Raw genomic sequence first — 26,275 nt, 5'->3', positions numbered from 1 at the left:
CTCAACTGTTTCCTGTGGCAGAGAATTCCACAGATTCACCACTCTCTGTGTGAAGAAGTTTTTCTTAATCTCGGTCCTAAAAGGCTTCCCCTTTATCCTCAAACTGTGACCCCTCATTCTGGACTTTCCCAACATCGGGAACAATCTTCCTGCATCTAGCTTGTCCAATCCCTATAGAATCTTATACGTTTCAATAAGATCCCCCCTCAATCTTCTAAATTCCAACGAGTATAAGCCTAGTCGATCCAGTCTTTCATCATATGAAAGTCCTGCCATCCCAGGAATCAATCTGGTGAACCTTCTTTGTACTCCCTCTATGGCAAGAATGTCTTTCCTCAGATTAGGGGACCAAAACTGCACACAATACTCCAGGTGTGGTCTCACCAAGGCCTTGTACAACTGCAGTAGTACCTCCCTGCTCCTGTACTCGAATCCTCTCACTATAAATGCCAGCATACCATTCGCCTTTTTCACCGCCTGCTGTACCTGCATGCCCACTTTCAATGACTGGTGTATAATGACACCCAGGTCTCGTTGCACCTCCCCTTTTCCTAATCGGCCACCATTCAGATAATAATCTGTTTTCCTGTTTTTGCCACCAAAGTGGATAACCTCACATTTATCCACATTAAATTGCATCTGCCATGAATTTGCCCACTCACCTAACCTATCCAAGTCACCCTGCATCCTCTTAGCATCCTCCGCACAGCTAAAACTGCCACCCAGCTTCGTGTCATCCGCAAACTTGGAGATGCTGCATTTAATTCCCTCATCCAAGTCATTAATATATATTATAAACAACTGGGGCCCCAGCACTGAGCCTTGCGGTACCCTACTAGTCACTGCCGGCCATTCTGAAAAGGTCCCGTTTATTCCCACTCTTTGCTTCCTGTCTGCCAACCAATCCACATCAATACCTTACCCCCAATACCGTGTGCTTTAAGTTTGCACACTAATCTCCTGTGTGGGACCTTGTCAAAAGCCTTTTGAAAATCCAAATATAGCACATCCACTGGTTCTCCCCTATCCACTCTACTAGTTACATCCTCAAAAAATTCTATGAGATTCGTCCGATGATTTCACCGCTTTCCAAATGTGCTGTTACCACATCTTTGATAACTGACTCTAGCATTTTCCTCACTACCGATGTTAGGCTAACCGGTCAATAATTCCCCGGTTTCTCTCTCCATCCTTTTTTAAAAAGTGGGGTTACACTAACCACCCTCCAATCCTCAGGAACTAGTCCAGAATCTAACGAGTTTTGAAAAATTATCACTAATGCATCCACTATTTCTTGGGCTATTTCCTTAAGCACTCTGGGATGCAGACCATCTGGCCCTAGGGATTTATCTGCCTTTAATCCCTTCAATTTACCTAACACCACTTCCCTACTAACATGTATTTCCCTCAGTTCCTCCATCTCACTGGACCCTCTGTCCCCTACTATTTCCAGAAGATTATTTATGTCCTCCTTAGTAAAGACAGAACCAAAGTAATTATTCAATTGGTCTGCCATGTCCTTGCTCCCCATAATCAATTCACCTGTTTCTGTCTGTAGGGGACCTACATTTGTCTTAACCAATCTTTTTCTTTTCACATATCTATAAAAGCTTTTACAGTCAGTTTTTATGTTCCCTGCCAGTTTTCTCTCATAGTCTTTTTTCCATAGAACCATAGAAACTACAGCACAGAAACAGGCCTTTTGGCCCTTCTTGGCTGTGCCGAACCATTTTCTGCCTAGTCCCACTGACCTGCACACAGACCATATCCCTCCATACACCTCCCATCCATGTATCTGTCCAATTCATTCTTAAATGTTAAAAAAAAACTGCATTTACCACCTCGTCTGGCAGCTCATTCCATACTCCCACCACTCTCTGTGTGAAGAAGCCCCCCCAATGTTCCCTTTAAACATTTCCCCCCTCACCCTTAACCCATGTCCTCTGGTTTTTTTCTCCCCTTGCCTCAGTGGAAAATGCCTGCTTGCATTCACTCTATCAATACCCATCATAATTTTATATACCTCTATCAAATCTCCCCTCATTCTTCTATGCTCCAGGGAATAAGGTCCTAACCTATTCAAACTTTCTCTGTAACTGAGTTTGTCAAGTCCCGGCAACATCCTTGTAAACCTTCTCTGCACTTTTTCAACCTTATTTATATCCTTCCTGTAATTTGGTGACCAAAACTGAATACAATTCTCCAGAATCCGCCTCACCAATGCCTTATACAACCTCATCATAACATTCCAGCTCTTATACTCAATACCTTGATTAATAAAGGCCAATGTACCAAAAGCTCTCGTTACGACCCTATCTACCTGTGACGCCACTTTTAGGGAATTTTGTATCTGTATTCCCAGATCCCTCTGTTCCACTGCACTCCTCAGTGCCTTACCATTAACCCTGTATGTTCTACCTTGGTTTGTCCTTCCAACATGCAATACCTCACACTTGTCTGTATTAAATTCCATCTGCCATTTTTCAGCCTATTTTTCCAGCTGGTCCAAGTCCCTCTGCAGGCTCTGAAAACCTTCCTCACTGTCCACTACACCTCCAATCTTTGTATCATCAGCAAATTTGCTGATCCAATTTACCACATTATCATCCAGATCATTGATATAGATGACAAATAACAATGGACCCAGCACTGATCCCTGTGGCACACCACTAGTCACAGGCCTCCACTCGGAGAAGCAATTCTGTACTACCACTCTTTGACTTCTTCTATTGAGCCAATGTGTAATCCAATTTACCACCTCTCCATGTATACCTAGCGACTGAATTTTCCTAACTAACCTCCCATGCGGGACCTTGTCAAAGGCCTTACTGAAGTCCATGTAGACAATATCCACTGCCTTCCCTTCATCCACTTTCCTGGTAACCTCCTCAAAAAACTCCAATAGATTGGTCAAACATGACCTACCATGCACAAAGCCATGTTGACTCTCCCTAGTAAGTCCCTGTCTATCCAAATGCTTGTAGATTCTGTCTCTTAGTACTCCCTCCAATAATTTACCTACTACCGACATTAAACTTCCTGGCCTATAATTTCCCAGATTACTTTTTGATACTTTTTTAAACAACGGAACAACATGAGCCACTCTCCAATCCTCCGGCACCTCACCTGTAGACAGCGACACTTTAAATATTTCTGCCAGGGCCCCCGCAATTTCAACACTAGTCTCCTTCAAGGTCCGAGGGAACACCCTGTCAGGTCCTGGGGATTTATCCACTTTAATTTTCCTCAAGACAGCAAGCACCTCCACCTTTTCAATCTGTACAGTTTCCATGATCTCACTACTTGTTTCCCTTAATTCCATAGACTTCGTGCCAGTTTCCTTAGTAAATACAGACGCAAAAATCCTCCCCCATTTACTTTGGTTCCGCACATAGCCGGCCACTCTGATCTTCAAGAGGACCAATTTTATCCCTTACAATCCTTTTGCTCTTAATATACCTGTAAAAGCTCTTTGGATTATCCTTCACTTTGACTGCCAAGGCAACCTCATGTCTTCTTTTAGCCCTCCTGATTTCTTTCTTAAGTATTTTCTTGCACTTCCCTTTCCTAATTAAGCCCTTTGTCCTCCTCTGCTGGACTCTGAATTTCTCCCAGTCCTCAGGTGAGCCACTTTTTCTGGCTAATTTGTATGCTTCTTCTTTGGAATTGATACTATCCCTAATTTCCCTTGTCAGCCATGGGTGCACTACCTTCCCTGATTTATACTTTTGCCAAACTGGGATGAACAATTGTTGTAGTTCATCCATGCGATCTTTAAATGCTTGCCATTGCATATCCACCGTCAACCCTTTAAGTGTCATTTGCCAGTCTATCTTAACTAATTCACGTCTCACACCTTCAAAGTTACCCTTCTTTAAGTTCAGAACCTTTGTTTCTGAATTAACTATGTCACTCTCCATCTTAATGAAGAATTCCACCATATTATGGTCACTCTTACCCAAGGGGCCTCTCACAACAAGATTGCTAATTAACGCTTCCTCATTGCTCAATACCCAGTCTAGAATAGCCTGCTGTCTAGTTGGTTCCTCGACATGTTGGTTCAAAAAACCATCCCGCATACATTCCAAGAAATCCTCTTCCTCAGCACCTTTACCAATTTGGTTCACCCAATCTACCAGTACATAGAACATAGAATAGTACAGCACAGTACAGGCCCTTCGGCCCACAATGTTGTGCCGACCCTCAAACCCTGCCTCCCATATAAGCCCCCACCTTAGATTCCTCCATATACCTGTCTAGTAGTCTCTTAAACTTCACTAGTGTATCTGCCTCCACCACGGACTCAGGCAGTGCATTCCACACACCAACCACTCTCTGAGTAAAAAACCTTCCTCTAATATCCCCCTTGAACTTCCCACTCCTTACCTTAAAACCATGTCCTCTTGTATTGAGCAGTGGTGCCCTGGGGTAGAGGCACTGGCTATCCACTCTATCTATTCCTCTTATTATCTTGTACACCTCTATCATGTCTCCACTCATCCTCCTTCTCTCCAAAGAGTAAAGCCCTAGCTCTCTTAATCTCTGATCATAATGCATACTCTCTAAACCAGGCAACATCCTGGTAAATCTCCTCTGTACCCTTTCCAATGCTTCCACATCCTTCCTATAGTGAGGTGACCAGAACTGGACACAGTACTCCAAGTGTGGCCTAACCAGAGTTTTATAGAGCTGCATCATTACATCGCGACTCTTAAACTCTATCCCTCGATTTATGAAAGCTAACACCCCATAAGCTTTCTTAGCTACCCTATCCACCCGTGAGGCAACTTTCAGGGATCTGTGGACATGTACCCCTAGATCCCTCTGCTCCTCCACACTACCAAGTATCCTGCCATTTACTTTGTACTCTGCTTGGAGTTTGTCCTTCCAAAGTGTACCACCTCACACTTCTCCAGGTTGAACTCCATCTGCCACTTCTCAGCCCACTTCTGCATCCTATCAATGCCTCTGTGTAATCTTTGACAATCCTCTACACTATCTACAACACCACCAACCTTTTTGTCATCTGCAAACTTGCCAACCCACCCTTCTACCCCCACATCCAGGTCGTTAATAAAAATCACGAAAAGTAGAGGTCCCAGAACAGATCCTTGTGGGACACCACTAGTCACAATCTTCCAATCTGAATGTACCTCCTCCTCCACCACCCTCTGCCTTCTGCAGGCAAGCCAATTCTGAATCTACCTGGCCAAACTTCCCTGGATCCCATGCCTTCTAACTTTCTGAATAAGTCTACCGTGTGGAACCTTGTCAAATGCCTTACTAAAATCCATATAGATCACATCCACTGCACTACCCTCATCTATATGCCTGGTCACCTCCTCAAAGAACTCTATCAGGCTTGTTAGACACGATCTGCCCTTCACAAAGCCATGCTGACTGTCCCTGATCAGACCATGATTCTCTAAATGCCTATAGATCCTATCTCTAAGAATCTTTTCCAACAACTTTCCCACCACAGACGTAAGGCTCACTGGTCTATAATTACCCGGACTATCCCTACTACCTTTTTTGAACAAGGGAACAACATTCGCCTCCCTCCAATATTCCGTTACCATTCCCGCGGATAACGAGGACATAAAGATCCTAGCCAGAGGCTCAGCAATCTCTTCTCTCGCCTCGTGGAGCAGCCTGGGGAATATTCCATCAGGCCCCGGGGACTTATCTGTCCTAATGTATTTTAACAACTCCAACACCTCCTCTCCCTTAATATCAACATGCACCAGAACATCAACCTCACTCATATTGTCCTCACCATCATCAAGTTCCCTGTCATTGGTGAATACCAAAGAGAAGTATTCATTGAGGACCTCGCTCACTTCCACAGCCTCCAGGCACATCTTCCCATCTTTATCTCTAATTGGTCCTACCTTCACTCCTGTCATCCTTTTTTTCTTCACATAATTGAAGAATTCTTTGGGGTTTTCCTTTACCCTACTCCCCAAGGCCTTCTCATGCCCCCTTCTTGCTCTTCTCAGCCCCTTCTTAAGCTCCTTTCTTGCTTCCCTATATTCCTCAATAGACCCATCTGATCCTTGCTTCCTAAACCTTATGTATGCTGCCTTCTTCCACCTGACTCGATTTTCCACTTCACTTGTCAACCATGGTTCCTTCACCCTACCATTGTTTATCTTCCTCACCGGGACAAATTTATCCCTTACATCCCGCAAGAGATCTCTAAACATCGACCACTTGTCCATAGTATATTTCCCTGCAAAAACATCATCCCAATTCACACCCACAAGTTCTAGCCTTATAGCCTCATAATTTGCCTTTCCCCAATTAAAAATTTTCCTGTCCTCTGTGATTCTATCCTTTTCCATGATAATTATAAAGGCCAGGGAGTGGTGGTCACTGTCCCCCAGATGCTGACCTACTGAGAGATCTGTGACCTGATCCGGTTCATTACCTAGTACTAGATCTAGTATGGCATTCCCCCTAGTTGGCCTGTCCACATACTGTGACAGGAATCCATCCCGGACACACTTAACAAATTCTGCCCCATCTAAACCTTTGGAACTAATCAGGTGCCAATCAATATTAGGGAAGTTAAAGTCACCCATGATAACAACCCTGTTATTTTGGCACCTTTCCAAAATCTGCCTCCCAATCTGCTCCTCTATATCTCTGCTGCTACCAGGGGACCTATAGAATACCCCCAGTAGAGTAACTGCTCCCTTCCTGTTCCTGACTTCCACCCATATTGACTCAAAAGAGGATCCTGCTACATTACCCACCCTTTCTGTAGCTGTAATAGTATCCCTGACCAGTAATGCCACCCTTCCTCCCCTTTTTCCACCCTCTCTATCCCTTTTAAAGCACTGAAACCCAGGAATATTGAGAATCCATTCCTGCCCTGGTGCCAGCCAAGTCTCTGTAATGGCCACTACATCATAGTTCCATGTATGTATCCAAGCTCTCAGTTCATCACCTTTGTTCCTGATGCTTCTTGCATTGAGGTACACACATTTCAGCCCTTCTACCTTACTGCCTTTACACCGTTTATTCTGCTTCTCTTTCCTCAAAGCCTCTATATATGTTAGATCTGGCTTTACTCCTTGCACTTCTTTCACTGCTCTATCGCTCTGGGCCCCATCCCCCTTGCAAATTAGTTTAAGCCCTCCCGAACCATGCTAGCGAACCTACCTGCAAGGATATTGCTCCCCCTCGAGTTCAGGTGCAACCCATCCAATCTGTACAGGTCCCTATCCACACAGACTCAGGGCTGTAATTGCAGCCAAAGGTGCATCTACTAAATACTGACCTGAAGGGGTTGAATATTTATGCAATAATTTATTTTGTATTTCATATTTGTAATGAATTTAGATCACTTTGTGGAGATCTGTTTTCAATTTGACATGAAAGACTTTTTCCGTTGATCAGTGTCAAAAAAGGCACTGTAATTTAAAATTGTAAATCAAAAAAAACATGAAAACTTCCGGGGGCGGGGTGAACAGTGTGAATACTTTTTAAAGGCAATGTATAACCTTTGTCACTATGGGTTATTGTCAATATATAAAACAATTCCCTGAAGTCAGCAATAAAGTGTCTGGTTCCATTTAACACCAGCAGTTTTAGTTGTAAAGTGCCAATTATTAAAACCAAATTTCATCATATTTTATGGCAGTAATAACCACAAATAAAGCAACAACGTAATGAATGCACTGCATACATTTGTGCAAAAATACTGATTTTCACAGCATGTGAAATTTTAATTGGGATTAAGCATATCATGAAGCATCTTAACCAGAATGTCTAATGTTCTACTTGTGTAATAATGAAATATTTATCCATTTTAATGATTATTTCAGGCAAAGGCAAGTGGAAAGAAATTCCTCAAAGTTACCCTGACTGTTTCGCCTAGAGGGATAATGTTGGAAGACACAATAACCAATGAACTCATAGAGAATGTCTCCATCTACAGGTATTGTGCTTAATCCAGAAGGCTTAATCCTGCAGTTTTAGATTTTGTCATTTGTTTGTTGTTTCTCTTTGGTTTGTAACCTTTATTTCTAAAGATGTTCTGTAGCTTTATGCTGTATCATAACATGTTGATGAACTCGTTATTATTAACTGAGGTAGATTCCCCTGGTTCCTTAAATGCTGTGGGCACGTCTTGGGCAGCTGGATATGTTGGTACATATTGGTACCAATGGCATAGGAAGGAAAAGCAAAGAGGTCCTGAAAAGAGAATTTAGAGAACTTGGTAGAAAGCTGAGAAGCAGGACCTCCAAGGTCATAATTTCTGGATTGCTGCCTGTGCCATGCCCCGGTGGGGATAGAAACAGGATGATTTGGCAGATAAGTGCGTGGCTGAGAAGCTGGTGCAGGAGGCAGGGCTTCAGGTTCTTGGATCATTGGGTTGCACCTGAATCCCAGGGGGACCAATATTCTCACAGGCAGGTTTATTAGAGCTGTTGGGAGGGTTTAAACTAAGTTGGCAGGAGGGTGGAAACCTGAGTGAAGGGGCTCAGGATAGGACAGATGGTAAAAAGGCAAAGATAAGACCATAAGACATAGGAGCAGAAAAAGGCCATTCAGCCCATCGAGTCCACTTTGCCATTTCATCATAGCTGATCCCAGATCCTAATCAACCCCGTTCACCTGCCCTCTCACCATATCCCTTGATGCCCTGACCAATCAGGAAATTATCAACTTTCGCTTTGAATATACCTATGGACTTGGCCTCCACTGCAGTCTGTGGCGGAGCATTCCACGGATTCACCACTCTTTAACTGATGGAATTCCTCCTTACTTCTGTTCTAAAAGGTTGCCCCTCAATTTTTAGGCCGCATGCTCTAGTTCTGGGTTCCACCACTAAAAGAAACATCCTGTCCACATCAACCTTATCTAGTCCTTTCAACATTTGGTAGGTTTCAATGACAGCACCACACATTTTTCTAAATTCCAGTGAGTACAGGCCCAAAGCTGCCAAAAGCTCCTCATATGATTACCTCTTCATTCTCGGAATCATCCTCGTGAACCTCCTCTGGACTCTCTCCAATGACGATACATCCTTTCTGAGGTAAGGGGCCCAAAACTGTTGAAGTACTCCAAGTGCGGCCTGAACAGTGTCTTAAAAAGGCTCAGCATTATTTTAGAAACATAGAAAACTTACAGCACGATACAGGCCCTTCAGCCCACAAAGCTGTGCCGAACATGTCCTTACCTTAGAACTACCGAGGCTCTATTTTCAGACATCTATTTTTTTAAGCTCCATGTGTCCATCCAGGAGTCTCTTAAAAGACCCTATCGTTTCCGCCTCCACCATTGCCTCTGGCAGCCCATTCCATGCACTCAGCACTCTCTGCGTAAAAAAACTTACTTCTGACATCTCTCCTGTACCTACTTCCAAGCACCTTAAAGCTGTGCCCTCTCCTGCTAGCCATCTTAGCACTAGGAAAAAGCCTCTGACTATCCACACGATCAATGCCTCTCGTTATCTTGTACACCTCTGTCAGGTCACCTCTCATCCTCCGTTGTTCCAAGGAGAAAAGGCGGAGTTCACTCAACCGATTCTCATAAGGCATGTTTCCCAATCCAGACAATATCCTTGTAAATCTCCTCTGCACCCTTTCTATAGTTTCCACATACTTCCTGCAGTGAGGTGACGAGAACTGAGCACAGTACTCCAAGTGGTGTCTGACCAGGGTCCTATATAGCTGCAACGTTACCTCTCGGCTCTTAAGTTCAATCCCACGATTGATGAAGGCCTTCTTAACCACAGAGTCAACCTGCGTAGCAGCTTTGAGTGTCCAATGGACTCGGACCCCAAGATCCCTCTGATCCACCATGCTGCCAGGAGTCTTGCCATTAATGCTATAGTTTGCCATCATATTTAGAACATAGAATATAAAAATTTACAGCACATTACAGGCCTTTGCCCCCAACGTTGTGCTGACTATGTAACCTACTCTAGAGACTGCCTAGAATTTCCCTAGCGCATAGCCCTCCGTTTTTCTAAGCTCCATGTACCTACCTAAGAGGCTCTTTAAAGACCCTATTGTATCCGCTTTCACCAGCAGTGCATTCCATGCACCTACCATTCTGTGTGAAAAACTTACCCCTGACATTCCCCTCAGTACCTATATTTGACCTACCAAAATGAACCACATCACACTTATCAGGGTTGAACTCCATCTGCCATTTCTCAGCCCAGTTTTGCATCATATCAATGTCCCGCTGTAACCTCTGACAGCCCTCCACACTGTCCACAATGCCCCCAACTTTTGTGTCATCTGCAAATTTACTAACCCATCCCTCCACTTCCTCATCCAGGTCATTTATAAAAATCACAAAGGGTAGGGGTTCCAGAACAGATCCCTGAGGCACACCACTGGTCACCAACCTCCATGCAGAATATGACCCATCTACAACCACTCTTTGCCTTCTGTGGGCAAGCCAGTTCTGGATTCACAAAGCAATGTCCCCTTGGATCCCATGCCTCCTTACTTTCTTAATAAGCCTTGCATGGAGTACCTTATCAAATGCCTTGATAAAATCGATATACACTACATCTACGGCTCTACCTTCATTAATGTGTTTAGTCACATCCTCAAAAAATTCAATCAGGCTGATAAGGCAAGACCTGCCTGTGACAAAGCCATGCTGACTATTCCTAATCATATTACGCCTCTCCAAATGTTCATAAATCCTGCTTCTCAGGGTGTTCTCCATCAACTTACCAACCACTGAAGTAAGACTCACTAGTCTATAATTTCCTGGGCTATCTCTACTCCCTTTCTTGAATAAGGGAGCAACATCTGCAACCCTCCAATCCGCTGGAACCTTTCCCTCATTGATGCAAAGATCATCACTAGAGACTCAGCAATCTCCTCCCTCGCTTCCCACAGTAGCCTGAGGTACATCCTGTCCGGTCCCGGTGACTTATCCAACTTGACGCTTTCCAAAACCTCCAGCACATCCTCTTCCTTAATATCTACATACTCAAGCTTTTCAGACCGCTGCAAGTCGTCCCTGCAATCGCCAAGGTCCTTTTCCATAGTGAATACTGAAACAATGTACTCATTATACCTCTGCTATCTCCTCCAGTTCCATACACACTTTTCCACTTTCATACTTGATTGGTCCTGTTCTCTCACATCTTATCTTCTCGCTCTTCACATGCTTGTAGAACGCCTTGGGGTTTTCCTTAATCCTGTCCACCAATTTTCTTGCTTTTATATTCCATGCCCCTTAAAATAAATGCCAACATTGCATTTGCCTTCTATACCACGGACTCAACCTGTGAATTAACCTTCTGGGAATCTTGCATGACTCCCAAGAGGCTTTATAAGGCACTGGTGAAGCTCCAGCTTGAGTATTGTGAACAGTTTTGGGCTCCTCATTTAAGAAAACATGTACTGGTATTGGAGAGGGTTCAGAGGAAGCTCACAAGGATGATTCCGGGAATGAAAGGGTTGATTAAAATAAAGAAGTAAAAAGCAAACCCCTGAACCTGAAACTTCAGTCAAAGTCAGTGACCCCTGTGGTAACGGCTGCTTAGTTCAGGATGTTTCTGCTCCAGCCTTGAACTCAGTGGTGAGCCTCGAGGCAGAGTGGGACTACAGGTGTTGCTGGCACCTGACCTCCAGCTTGTACCTGACTCCGCAATGTGCAGGCAAGGAAGGAAGTCAGGAATGAGCTATCCTGCATGCTGCAAATGGCCAACCGTTCTGTCCAGAGCTGTTCCCTGATGTTCAGCAGAACCTGGGCCAATTACTGCAGGCACGCTTAAAAATGAAAAGCAAGGTAGGTGTCAGAAGGACCTTGGAGAAACAAACTAACCAATGCTCAGCCAGTACCTGTTGTTAAGGACACTTTAAATACTTCTGCCTGAGCCCCTGCAGTTTCTGAACTAGCAACCCTCAAAGTCCAAGGAGTCATCTTGTCCTGGCAATTTATCCACCCTACTTTGTCTCAAGACAGCAAACATCCCTTCTGTAATCCAAATAGGGTGACGAAGGGTCTCGGCCTGAAACGTCGACTGTACCTCTTCCTAGAGATGCTGTCTGGCCTGCTGCGTTCACCAGCAACTTTGATCTGTGTTCCATGACCTCACTGTAGTTTTGCCTTGGTTCTATTCTGTGTCTGTCTTCCAAGTAAATATGGATGCAGAAAATCTTTTCTGGTTCTTCAATTGGATTAATTTCGCCCCTTGCTATATTTTTGGTCTTAATACTTATGTAGATGCACCAGGGGTTCTCCTTCATCTTGTCTGCCAGAGCTACCTCATGCTTTCTTTTCACCCTCGTAATTTCCCTCTTAATTGTTCTTTTATTTTTCTTACATTCCTCAAGCACTTCATTTGTTCTTTGCTGCCTATACCTGCTATGCAGCTCCTACCTCTTCTTTACTAGAGCCTTAATATCTCCTAAAAACCAAGGTTCCCTAAACCTGTTAGCCTTGCCTTTTACAGCAATATACCATCCCTGTACTCTCAAAATTTCACTTTTGAAATCCTCCCACTTACCAAGCAAGGCTTTGCCAATAAAATAACCTATTCCAATCCACACTTGCCAAATCCTTGTTGGTGCCGCCAAAACTGGCCTTTCTCCAATTGAGTATCTCAACCCAAGATCCAGTCCTAGCCTCCCTAATTATCTTGAAACTAATGGAATTATGATCACTAGATCCAAAGTGTTCCCCTATGCACACTTCTGTCACCTACCCTGTCTCGCTCCCTAACGGAAGATCCAGTATCGCACTCTCTCTGGTTGATTAAGGAAACTTCCCTTGACACATTTTTAAGCTCTATCTTAACCAGTCCTTTTACAATATGGGAGTCCCAGTCAATACGTGGAAAGTTAAAATCACCTACTATCACAACCTTATTTTAGTTGTAACTGTCTGTTATCTATTATTTTGCTCCTCTAAATCCCACTGACTATTGAATGGTCTACAATATAATCCTAATAACATGGTCATCTATTTCTTATACTCCAATTCCATCCATATGGCCTCAGTAAATGATTGCTCCAGTCTATCCTTTCTGAGCACTGCCATGACATTTTCCCTGGCTAGTAATGCTACCTCTCTGCTTTTAATACCTTCTCATCTACAAACATTTGTATCATGTATAAAACAATGGAATCCTGGAAGGTTTGCCCTTCCTGCAACCAAGTTTTACTAATGCTTATAATAATGGATTTATTATTATTATTAATATATACACACACAAATATTATTAATATATAATATATTTATTATTATTAATGGATTTATTATAATTATTATTAATAATAATTTCCATGTGCTGATCTATGTTTTATCTACCTTACCTACAATACTTTTTGCATTGAAATAGTCACAACTCAGAACATTATTCCCACTATGCTCAACCTCCCGATTTCCATCTTTGTACGTAGGCTTAACAACATCTTTTCTCACAACCAATCCAATATCTGTCCTGGAACTGTGGTTCCTGTCCTCCACAAGTCTAGTTTAAACCCTTGGGAGCAGCACTAGCAAGCCTTCCTGCAAGGATATTGGTCCCCCTCTAGTTCACGTGCAAGCTCTCTCATCTGTACAAGTCCTACCTACCTGGAAGAGAGCGCAATGATCCACAACTCTGAAGCCCTCCTCCTTTTGCCACATGATAAACTATATCGGCTACCTATTTCTGGCCTCACTAGCAATTCTGAGATCACAACCTGGAGACCTCGTCCACTTAATTCCCTGAACTCACCTTGCAGGAGTTTGTCACCCTTTCTGCCTATGTCATTGGTACTGATGTGAACCATGACCTCTGGTTGCTCACCCTCCCACTTAAGAATGCTATGGACTCGGTCCAAGATGTCCCCAACCCTGATGCTTGTGAGGCAACATACCATCCGGGAATCTCATTCTCATCCACAGAACCTCCTGCCTTTCCTTTGAAACAATGAATCCTCTATGACTACTGCTTGTTTCTTCTCCTCTCTTTCCTCCTGAGGCACAGAGCCAGACTTAGTACTAGTGAGCTGCCTGCTGTGGCCTCCCTCTACTAGCTGATACCTACCCCCCCCCCCCACCCAACAGTTTCCAAAGCGTTATACTTGTTATTGAGGGAAATGGCCACAGGGGTATACCTCTCTGGTTGCCTATTCCCTTTCTCTTTCCTGACTGACATCCAGTTACCTGTGTACCTGAGGTATAACTACCTCCCTGGTTCTCCTACCAGTCTACCCCTCAGCCTCCCAAATGACCCGGAGTTCACCCAACTCCATCTCCAGATTCCTAATGCTGTCTGTAAGAAGCTGCAATGGTTTTGTTATCACATATTATCTGATCAGTTTTATCTCAGTCAATACTTTTGAAATATTTATGACTGACCTAAAATGTGGAAATCAAAATAATGTTGCACATTACAGTCTTATAAATTGGCTTTATTTTCAAAAAAATAACTTCTAACCACATAATGTAATTAAACTTAATCAACGTTCAAATCTATCTTAGTAATGAGTGTGCATAATGTTGTTTCAACAGAATATCGTACTGCACTGCAGACAAGACTCAGGACAAGGTATTTGCATATATTGCTCGGAGCCAGCTAAATGGGACATTGGAATGTCACGCATTTCTGTGTCCGAAGAAAAAAATTGTAAGTTTTAAAATCTTTCATTATTCAAGCATATCCGAAGCAGGCTTATTGCTTCCTTCCTGGAAATTGGTGATTGATGTTTGAATTACATTGTACTTCACATTAATGAAGTGATTCTTTATCAAGTGAATTGACATTTTAGTTGCAGTGTAAGCTGCAATGTAAAGCTGTCAATGTGCTGAGTAATTTGTGCAAGAAATTGAATGATACTCTTTAGTTTTGTGAGATTAAACGGTCACTTGCAGCAAAATATTTGCAAAGCTCATTAATTAACATTTGATAAAAATCCTTCTTAAAATTTTGTTTAAACCTTTTTCTCTGCTTTTCCTTTTGATAAATGTTCCCTTGGTTTAATGGAGATTATAAATAGCACTGTGTTGGAGTTTGACAAGTAGTGAAATGATAAAGGCTGATACACTGTCAAACTTGGCAAGATAAGATTGAGGATGTTAATATAGAGAGTGAATCAGATGCAAAGTCGGATGCAGATTACTATTAGAAAGCGAGTTTGTTTTGGTTTGGAGTTTTTAAGTTTTCTCCCCAAAACAGCAAATGCACAACGCTTTACAGTAGCAGCGACCCGGGTTTAATTCCCACTACTGCCTAAAAGGGGTTTGTAGGTTCTCCCCGTAACCGTGTGGGTTTCTTCCTGGTTTTCCGGTTTCCTCCCACAGTCCAAAGATGTACAGTTGGTAGCTTAATTGATCATTGTAAATTGTCCCATGATTACACTAGGATTAAATTGGGGCTGTTGAGCAGCATGCTGAAAGGGCCAGAAGGGCATATTCGGCACTGTATCTCAATAAATAAATTAATTAATTTAAAAAGATATGCAAGAAATCAGATTCAGTTGAAGAAACTGTAGAAATGATATTCTTAACCAGTGTAACATGTGTTCAAATTTGGTTTCAAAAAATAGTCATAGCTTGTGAAAAACTCTCAATGAGTAAGTTGCTTTTAGTCTTTCTCACTAACAATTTGCAGGAGGACCTGGCATAAGAATTTTGGATATGTTGGAGCAAAAGTCAATGCCAAAAATTCTTATATGGAGTTAATGAATTTGCATGGTAGCCAATAGGTCATTGACCATTGCATTTTTGAGAAGGGGAGCAAGTTTTTTCATGACTCTCATACATTGGAAGTAACTTTTATTGGTCAACGTTGACATGTAAAGAAATATGCAAAGAACAAATTCCTGAGCTGATATACTGCGGGACCCCCACCCCTGAGAAACCCTGGCAGCTTTTGATGGAATTCAACACTTAGGGTGGAAGCTCACCTTTGTCAAACTTGCTATGGCTTCATGACAATTTTAAATGCTTACAGTGGATGCAAAGAAAATATAAGAAGATGTTACTAGAGTAAGAGAACTATTGTTTTGAGGAGAGATTGTTCAGGTGGGTTTGTATATTTTTAGAACAAAGACTGAGGTAAATTCAGTTGAGGCATTTAAATTGTGATATGCCTCAAAGTTTTATGTAGCAAAGGAAATAATATTAACTGAGGGATTGATTTCCCTTAGCAGAGTGGAAATATTGTTTTAAGATCATTGGCAGAGGAAAGTGGAAAAAAATATATATTTTCACCAAAAACAATGCTCACGTACTGCAAGCTAGAAGATGACAGATTGAGAACGGGATTCTGAGAATAAGCAGATTTTTTTTTTGTTTGGCATGGATGCAATGGGTAGAATAGCCTTTCCCTCTCCATTACACTCACTTCAGTCGAATTTTACTAGAGCATCATTAAGGGCTGAAAGAAAAGAAATTTCTGAGAGAGAAAACAGTGATCATACTGACTTGATGTCTGGGATTCTAGGGAGTCAAATCAGATTTAATATCATCAACATTTGTCATGAGACATGAAATTTGGTAACTTTATGGCAGCAGTACAATGAACTACATGATAGATAAATACAGAGAAAAACTGAGTTACATTAAGTATATATATATATATATATAATATAGTTCATTTGAAATAAGTAGTGCAAAATAACAGGATTTAAAGAAGATAGTGAGGTAGTGTTCATGGATTCAATGTCCATTTTGAAATTGGATGGCAGAGGGGAAGAAATTCTTCCTGAATCGCTGACTGTGTGCCTTCAGGCTTCTGTACCTCCTTGCCAATGGTAACAGTGTGAAGAGGGCATGGCCTGGGTAGTGGGCATCCTTAATGATGGACGCCGTCTTCCTAAGGCACCGCTCCTTGAAGATGTCTTGGACAATGTGGAGGCTAGTACCCATGATAGAGCTGACTAATTTTACAAGTTAATACAACTTATTTTGATCTTGTTCATTACTGCCCCCCCCCCCCCCCCACACCACTAACCAGACGGTGAAGCAGCCTGTTAGAATGCTCTCCATGGTACATCTGTAAAAGTTTTTGAGTGCTTTAGATGACAAACCAATTCTCCTCAAACTCCTAATGAAATATAGCCCCTCTCTTGCCTTTTTTATAGCTGCATCAATATGCTGCGTCCAGGGTTAAGTCATCAGAGATTTTGACACCCAGGTACTTGAAATTGCTCACTCTCTCCACTTCTAATCCCTCTTTGAGGATTGGCTTGTGTTCCCTCATCTTACCCTTCCTGAAGTCCACGATCAGGTCTTTGGTCTTGAAGACATTGAGTGTAAGATTGTTGCTATGATGCTGTGGTTAACTGTCTGGACACGCCCCTCTGCTGACGGCCCCTGTGGCTCCTCTCACAGAAGCCTGAATAAAGTTGATTTTGCCTTGCCCCTCCCCCTCAGTCCAGGGGCAGACACTCAGCATGGAGGTCATATTGTACAGTGAGTAAAACCCTTTCAGTATTTTACCCTACTTCAGTCTTTTGGAGTTATTGAAGGTGCTTCAAATGCTACTCAACTAACTGGTATATCTCGCTGTAGTGTGCCCTTTTGTCACCATCTGAAATACTGCCATCAATGGTTGTATCATCAGCAAATTTATAGATGATATTTGAGCTATGCCTAGCTACACAGTCATGGGTGTAGAGAGAGTGTCTCAATGGGCTAAGCACATATCCCTGTGGAGCGCCAGTGTTAATTGTCAGCGAGGTGGAGTTATTATTTCTGATCTGCACAGATTGTGGTCTTCTGGTTAGGAAGTCAAGGATTCAATTGCAGAGGGAGGTACAGAGGCCTAGGTTGTGTAGCTTTTCGATCAGGACTATAGAAATGATGATGTTAAATGCTGAGCTATAATCAATAAACAGCATCCTGACATAGGTATTTGCATTGTCCAGGTGATCCAAGGCCATGTGGAGAGCCAATGAGATCGCATCTGCTGTAGACCTATTGTGGCAATAGGCAAATTGCAGTGGGTCCAGGTCCTTTCTGAGACATGAAGGGGATATGAAGGGAATCTTACAAATTAATGCTGTTTCTGTTGAAAAAAAGTGGAAAAGCTAAAGAGCAGAAAGAATAATACATGTTTTAATATATTATCTTTGTTGTAAGCTCTCTGAATATTTCCATATTCCATAATTCCACCAATATTATGATGATATATCAAATAAAGCTTCAAGGAAGTTCATTCCCAATATACTTCAGGGGAAAAAAAAGCTTTCAGCTTTACTTTTACTCCATTGTATTCTTTATTCTGAGCGAGGAGAAGATAGATGATTTGTGCACTGCCATAATGTTAACAGAAGTGGCAATCCATTTCTCTTTATTTTGTTCATTCAGATAAATCTTACTACCCAGGCATAAATAGCAAAATTCTAATCCATTGATTCCAGCCAGCAAGAGGTAGACTAAGCTGTCAGAAATTCTGCAGTTTAATTTCAACATCTCACATCTGGTTGCACAGAGAAATTCCTGAGAAAGGCAGATCTGTGCCGAAATCCCTGCATCAGGAAAATTAAGTATCAGGAATTTTTTGTTGTTAGTAGTTAATTGAACCAACTAAATTAGATTATAAAACATAAATACTTATTCAGCATGATTAACCTCCATTGTCTTAAACTACTCTCATATTCCTGATCCCCAAACTTCAAAAAACTGTTATCACTCTTGAAAGTAACTACTGAAAATCCGCAGGGTAGCTAATTCCAAAGGTTTCAACCCCATGATGCTGAGTTCTAATCCTGAAACTGTGATGGACCTAATTGTTTTCAGAGCTTCTTCCCTCCTCTCCACCCTAACTTAAGTGGGAATTTACAGAATCACTATTTAAGTGCCCTAAGGAGATTGAAAGGGAAGATTTTGGAGGATCTTATAAGTCTGGTGTGTAGGACATTTTACAGAGTGATGGGAAACCCTGCAAGTAGGCTTGATTTCTTAGGCAGATGGAAGAAAGACTTAAGAAGAGTAGGTATAATCCACAGTTTTCAATGGACTAAAACTGCAGTAATTATTGTGTAAGCAGGAATTTAATTATTTGACAACATTGCACTCTCACATGAAGCTAATACAATTAGAACAGAGCAGTGAATAGATGGGACACTCTATTCATTCTTGCATCTTATTTATCGTCGCTTGGACTTGGCCCAAAGTGCCAGCCATCCCTTTGCATTCACAGATGCTGCTTGACCTAGCAAGTTCATCCGGCACTTTTGTTTATGCTCCATATCCCAGTATCTGCAGTCTTTTCTATCTCCATTATATTCCATAGGCCTAATTCATAACTGTCTTTGTAATATAAAATATATTGTGATACACTGTTCTCAACTTGGTTTATATTTGTTCATTACTTTATAAGACTTAGAAAGAGTGGTTACAGAAAAGTTGGTCAGTGGGTCATTTTAGAATATTAGTGCTTATAGTTATTTAACCCCCCAAAAAATTGATCTGATCTGTTGAGGCTTGGCACTGTTTCTTAATGATTGTTAGTGTTTCTCCCACACAGGCACAAGCTGTGACCTTAACAGTTGCTCAGGCCTTCAGAGTTGCGTTTGACCTTTGGGAAATAGCACAAGAGGGTAAGCACAAACATAATGTTTTTGAATGAGGTTCAAGTTGTGTAACAATGTTTGATACAGAAAGTACACGAAGTAAAGAACATGCACAAGAATTTATGATAAGAAATGGGTAAATGCAATTATATTAATATTAGCATGATGAACAAGCCCCAGTAGCAATCTCTAAATTTTATAGAGCTAACTTCTACATTGGTCCATTTGTTGGCATACTGGATTAGTTATTGATTGAACAGATCATGTAGTTCTTTCTGCTATGGTAGGATCATAGAACACCCTCTCACTGTAGGCAAGCTCTATAAACAAAGTAGTTCAAATGTCCCCCATGTCAAACTGATAGGAAACAGGTAGTATCTCCTATTTTGCAGTGCTTTTTCTCTCTTGTCAGATAGTGGATCTCCAATAAAGGTCACCTGTCACATTGCCACTTGCCTTTAGGTAGGTTTGGTGAGGCCTGGGGAGGAGTACAGTCAGCGAAAGGAAGGTGGTGAATGAGAGGAGAGCTAACATGATCTGCAGCTGCTGTCGAAAATGGGAGATGAGAATTCAGGTGTGCTTCAGCCCTTTTATGGCAAATGCCAATTCTTCTGTGAGAATTAGATAATTACTTGGGAAAAAAACTGGAGAATGAGGTTTACTGATAGAAACCCAACAAACCCCACGGCTTGTTTCTGTACAGTAATGTTATATGATTCTGAATAAGGCTTGGCAAGAAGTGAACATCACTGACTACCAAGATTCAGCAACCCTGAGACTGATTTCAGATGTTCTTTGACTATAATAAAACATGATGAATGGCTCACCTTCTCCATAGGCGGTCGCTGGGGTGGAAAGGGACTTGGTTTAATTGCAGTTACGGGTTTCTGAGGTGGCTGATGAGACCAGTGTGAGGTCTGCAGACTCTGTCATGGGTGGGACTGGAGCACCTGTGGCTAAGCAGGTGGATGGTTTGGGAGGTAATCCACTTCCACCAATGACACCAAGCTTCTGTGTGATGCCAATACGTTGACTCGTGGCTCTGAAAGCTGCTTTGCCATTTTGAGTAAACAATGGCCAGATTTTCCTCGGAGTCAGTGAGAATGTTGCTTTTTTTTTTCCAATAAGATACTGAGAACTTGCTGTTTTTTTTTTATTAGTTCACCTGCTATCCCTTGCCATGATGGAGCTTGAACTGGAGATTTGGTTGAGGCAGTCTATGGCCAAGCACACAAATAATGTGGTTGGCCCATCAGAATTAACTGGAAGTTAATGGGAACTCAGTGCTGGAGAGTTGGCCTGGGAAAGGATATATATACTGATGTTGATTTGTTTATCTTATCTGTGCATGTGGAGGATACAGCAGACACCATCTTTGGCTATATCTGTTCTGTACCTTGAAGTACCTGGTGTAGGTAGTATCAGAGGGTTGGAATTACAGCTGCCCCAAAGGCTTCCCGATCACTGAAAGCAATGATAAATTTCATCATTGATCTCTGCTTCTTTGGGAGGTACAACAACTGGTGCCCATAATCCAATTGAAACTGGAACCTTTATTGTCACAACAAAGTATTCCACAGTTGTGGACTGTTTGATGGAGGGCCAATGTTGGCTGTTATCCTCTAATATGCTTTGATGAATGAATTGATTATCTCCTCTCTGCTCTCAAATGGAGTTGAAAGTGAAAAGCTGCATATTTTCCCGGGAAAATTAAATTAGAAGGTGGGCCATATAAATTATTTTTTGTCTTGTCTTGATGACGCCGATATTGTAACTGGGCGAGCAAAGACCCGAGAGAGTTAGAATCAGAATCAGGTTTAATATCACCAGCATGGGACATGAAATTTGTTAACTTAGCAGCAGCAGTTCAATGCAATACATAATATAGAAGAGAAAAAATAAATAATAATAATAAATAAACAAGTAAATCAATTATGTTGAATAGATTTAAAAAATGCAAAAACAGAAATACTGTGTATTTAAAAAAAAGTGAGGTAGTGTCCAAGAGTTCAATGTCCATTTAGGAATTGGATGGCAGAGGGGAAGAAGCTGTCCCTGAATCACTGTCTTCGGGCTTCTGTACCTCCTACCTGATGGTAATGGTGAGAAAGGAGCATGCCCTGGGTACTGGAGGTCCTTAATAATGGACACTGCATTTCTGAGACACCGCTCCCTAAAGATGTCCTGGGTACTTCGTAAGCTAGTACCCAAGATGGAGCCAACTAGATTTACAACCCTTTGCAGCTTCTTTCGATCCTGTATAGTAGCCCCCTCCCCCCCACCCATACCAGACAGTGATGCAGCCTGTCAGAATGCTCTCCATAGTACATCTATAGAAGTTTTAGAGTGTATGTGTTAACATGCCAGATCTCCTCAAACTCTTAATGAGGTATAGCCGCTGTCTAGCCTTATTTATAACTACATCGATATGTTGGGACCAGGTTAGATCCTCAGAGATCTTGACACCCAGGAACTTGAAACTGCTCACTCTCTCCACTTCTGATCCCTCTATGAGGATTGGTATGTGTTCTCTCATCTTATCTTTCCTGAAGTCCACAATCAGCTCTTTCAGTTTACTGACATTGAGTGCCAGGTTGATGCTGCACTCCACTAGTTGGCAAATCTCACTCCTGTACGCCCTCTTGTCTCCACCTGAGATTCTACCAACGATGGTTGTATCTTCAGCAAATTTATAGATGGTATTTGAGCTATGCCTAGCCACTTAGTCATGTGTATATAGAGAGTAGAGCAGTGGGCTAAGGACACACCCCTGAGGTGCACCAGTGTTGATCATCAGTGAGGAGGAAATATTATCACCAATCCGCACAGATTGTGATCTTCCAGTTAGGAAGTTGAGGATCCAATTGCAGAGGGAGGTACAGAGGCCCAGGTTCTGCAACTTTTCAATCAGGATTGTGGGAATGATGGTATTAAATGCTGAGCTATAGTCGATGAACAGCATCCTGACATAGGTATTTGTGTTGTCCAGGTGGTCTAAAACCATGTGGAGAGCAATTTGTTGTTTTTGTAGCAGCAGAACAATGCAATACATAATAATAGAGAAAAAATGTGTGTATATATGTATAAGTTAAATTAAATAAGGAGTGCTGAAATAAACATAAAATGTAGTGAGGTAGTGTTCATGGGTTCAATGTCCCTTCAGAAATCAGATGGCAGAGGGGCAGAAGCTGTTTCTGCATCATTGAGTGTGTGACTTCAGACTCCTGTACCTCCTTCCTGATGTCTAGCAGTGAGAAGAGGGCATGTCCTGGGTGATGGGGGAATTTGTTTAGGGGTGAAGTGGTGAAGCAGGTATATTTGAAGGAGAATGAAATGGTTTAATATAGAGCGAAGCAATTAATGGAAGTACTTTCTGGCATGAAGTAGCAAGCTTCAAATCCTGAGCTGCTGCTCATTTGCAGGATATGCCATCACTGGCCACAATTAATCTTAAATAATTTGCTGAAGTCTTCCATTTCTGAGTGCTTAATTTCAGCTAATACTGAAAATAAATCACATGCTAGAGAGCTCTCTAGCAACATTTGAATGGGCTCTTTATGTAGATCAGTCTCTGCTGCTTTAGATAGAATGCATTTTAGACATCTTTTGTCAAATAATGGATGAAGTTGCGAGACCCTAATATTCAATCCCAGTGTAATGTGTAAGTCAGATATCATGGGTTTGAAACATTGTGTACTACATTTCAAAAGCATTTAATTGCATGTGAAGTATCCAAGCCTGCCTTTCTTCATTTACTTTATTTCTCCTTTTTCCCTTCTGTCTTTTCCCTCAATTATTGTGAATTAATTTCCACACGGCTTAATGTTAGTAAAACACCGATTCTTCTTCCAAGTTGAGATACAAAGCTTTAAAATTTTGCAACTTTTAATGGAGATTTACTGAAAAAAATCAGTTATATTCCTAGAATTTGTATTTCAACTGTGTTTGATGTGTTAAATGTGAATGTGCAAATATAAAATCACTACATCATTAACTTGTAAGCAACACACAAAATGCTGGAGGAACTCAGCAGGTCAGGCAGCATCTATGGAAAAGAGTAAACAGTCAACCTTTTGGACCAAGACCCTTCTTCAGGACTGAGAAGGAAGGAGGAGGAGGATATCTGAATAAAAAGGTGGGGTGAGGGGAAGAAGGCTTGCTGGAAGGTGATTGGTGAAGCCAGACGGGTGGAAAAGGTCAATGGCTGGAGAAGATAGGGAAGGAGAGTGGACCGTAGGAGAAAGGGGAGGAGGGGTGGCCCAGGGGGAAGTGATGTGCAAGCAAGAGGAAATGAAAGGTCGGGGGGAGGGAATAGAGGAAGTAGGTGCAGGACGTTGTTCACCCGAAGGAGAAATTGATGTTCATGCCATCAGGCTGGAGGTTACACAGACGGATTATAAGGTGTTGCTCCTCCACCCTTAGACCAAGAGAAGGCCTTGGATTGACACGTCAAAACAGGAAATGACAAAATCATTAAAATCTGTCATTAAAACTTATCGCCTGCTTCTTCTTCTCACTGGGATGTTAGAACGCAACCCGTGTGATTTTAGTAGCAGCTGTCTCCTGGAAGTTGAGCTTCTACACTGTTGCTGCTAGGAATCTTGGGAGGCCGGCAGGAGCCTTATGGGAGTGTCTTCACAGTAACTAGAGCAGTTGTTTTAAAAATCGATCAGCTGTGGTGATTTGGGAAAACACAGGAGCAGAGGGCTCCCTATTTCCATGGCCAAACTCCCTCACTAAAGCTTCAAACTGTTAATGATGAATGCAAATACAGGAGCAGTATAAATCCAGTCTGGTGCAACTACAGAGTTCTTTGAAGAAATAACGTGGGCTGTGAATAAAGGGTGACCAGTAGTTGCATAATATTCAGATTTCCAGAAGGCATTTGATAAGGTGCTACATTAAAGGCTATAGTGGAATATAAAAGCTCACCGAATAGGAGGTAACATTTGGCACAAATGTAAGATTGGCTGGCTTATAGGAAACAGTGGCTCACCGTATGCTTACTGTTTAGAGTGGGTGGGGGGGGGGTAGAAATATAATGAATATGCCACAGGCATCAGGGCTGGAATCACTACTTTTTAAATTTTATGTGAATGACTTTGACAAAGGCATCTATGTTTTAATTACTGTAATTGCTGATGACATAAAGTTGGGAAAGTTCTGAAGAAGACAGATGGCTATCATTTATTGATGGGTAATTAAATATGTAAGTAACAAAATTGTGCTTCATTTATACACAGAATTGGTGAGGCCACATCTCAAATACTGTGTTGCGTATCAGTATCCGTTCTTTGAAGGAAGGTTTGTTAGAACAAGGCAAGATCACCAGGAACATGATTTTTGTTTAGGCCTTGATCTTCTGTTGAAACGCCAGCAGATCTGGTTGGAACTGGCAGCTTTTGTTAACATAATTGAGTGGAAATTTGGGGACAACTGTCTAACCATTCAGTCCAGAACTGACACTTAGCTGGTCAGGGTCTTCCGTGGTGGATAAGTGTAAGCTTCTGCAGATTTCACAGAATTTGAGCTGCAAATTATAACAGTTGAATTTGTAACTGGTTGACCTGGCATATCCTGCATCAGTAGGTTGACTTCAAGGGAGAAAGTGAGCCAGAAAGAGAGAGGTCATAAAAGCTGATTTCCTTTTATTTTGATTCAATTAAGTTTAACTGATTTTAATTGTTCAGTGTATTTTTGATTGTATATTTTTAAGAATATTTTTTATTACAAGCTTTTGAGTGGCTTTGCCTGTTTGTAAATGCTACTTTTGTTCAGAAGGGCCCTGCACTACCATTCACCAGCTGGGAAGTAGATTCCAAGTGGGAAGTCAGAATTTTTTCTACCTGGGTAGTCTCTTAGGGTCAAGGACTTGTTTCCACTTTAATTCTGTGGATTTGGGAATAACTGAGGAGACCAACAAGAAAAACTGGAAACTTTTCCACAGGTATGACAGGTGCTGTCTAATGAGATGTGTACATCAGGGGCATGAGGTCGGTGCCATCCTGAATGCTCTTTCCTGACAGTCAGTGAGAATGTTGCATTTTTTTAAAGGAATCTTTGAGCACATCTTTGAGTCTTTTCCTGTCTCTATCTGCTAATCCTTTACGTGACACAGCTCAGCCTACCTGGGATACCCATAAGATATAGGAGCAGAAGTAGCCATTCGGCCCATCAAGTCTGCTCCGCCATGCAATCATGGGCCGATCCAATTCTTCCAGTCATCCCCACTCCCCTGCTTTCATCCCATACCCTTTGATGCCCTGGCTAATCAAGAACCTATCTCTCTCTGCCTTAAATACACCCAATGACTTGGCCTCCACAGCCGCTCATGGTGACAAATTCCATAGATTTACCACCCTCTGACTAAAGTAATTTCTTCGCATCTCAGTTCTAAAAGGACGTCCTTCAATGCTAAAGTCATGCCCGCTTGTCCTAGAATCCCCTACCGTGGGAAATAACTTTACCATATCCAATCTGTTCATGCTTTTTAACATTCAGAATGTTTCTATGAGATCCCCCTTCATTCTCCTGAACCTCAGGGAATACAGCCCAACAGTTGCTAGATATTCCTCATATGGCAACCCTTTCATTCCTGGAATCATTCTCGTGAATCTTCTCTGAACCCTCTCCAATGACAGTATATCCTTTCTAAAATAAGGAGCCCAAAACTGCACACAATACTCCAAGTGTGCTCTCACAAGTGCCTCATAAAACCTCAACATCACATCCCTGCTCTTATATTCTAAACCTCTAGAAATGAATGCTAACATTGCATT

The 26,275-nt window shown here is 41.9% G+C and overlaps 1 protein-coding gene across 4 annotated transcripts in view; it reads left to right on the top strand.

Annotated features, from left to right (window-relative positions):
• Positions 1–26,275, top strand: part of LOC140210155 (low density lipoprotein receptor adapter protein 1-like) — a 137,464-nt gene that overhangs the window by 82,152 nt on the left and 29,037 nt on the right. For all 4 annotated transcript variants that reach the window (XM_072279044.1, XM_072279055.1, XM_072279062.1 and 1 more), the window contains 3 exons: positions 7,833–7,945; positions 14,488–14,602; positions 19,451–19,523. In XM_072279044.1, coding sequence (XP_072135145.1) covers positions 7,833–7,945; positions 14,488–14,602; positions 19,451–19,523 — 301 coding nt within the window. The remainder of the gene's footprint in view (positions 1–7,832; positions 7,946–14,487; positions 14,603–19,450; positions 19,524–26,275) is intronic.

This window comes from Mobula birostris, chromosome 2, assembly GCF_030028105.1.
Source record: "Mobula birostris isolate sMobBir1 chromosome 2, sMobBir1.hap1, whole genome shotgun sequence".
Taxonomy (NCBI): Eukaryota; Metazoa; Chordata; class Chondrichthyes; order Myliobatiformes; family Myliobatidae; genus Mobula; species Mobula birostris.
The sequence above is the reverse complement of the archived record's forward strand: the minus strand, read 5'-3'. Positions and strand labels throughout refer to the sequence as shown.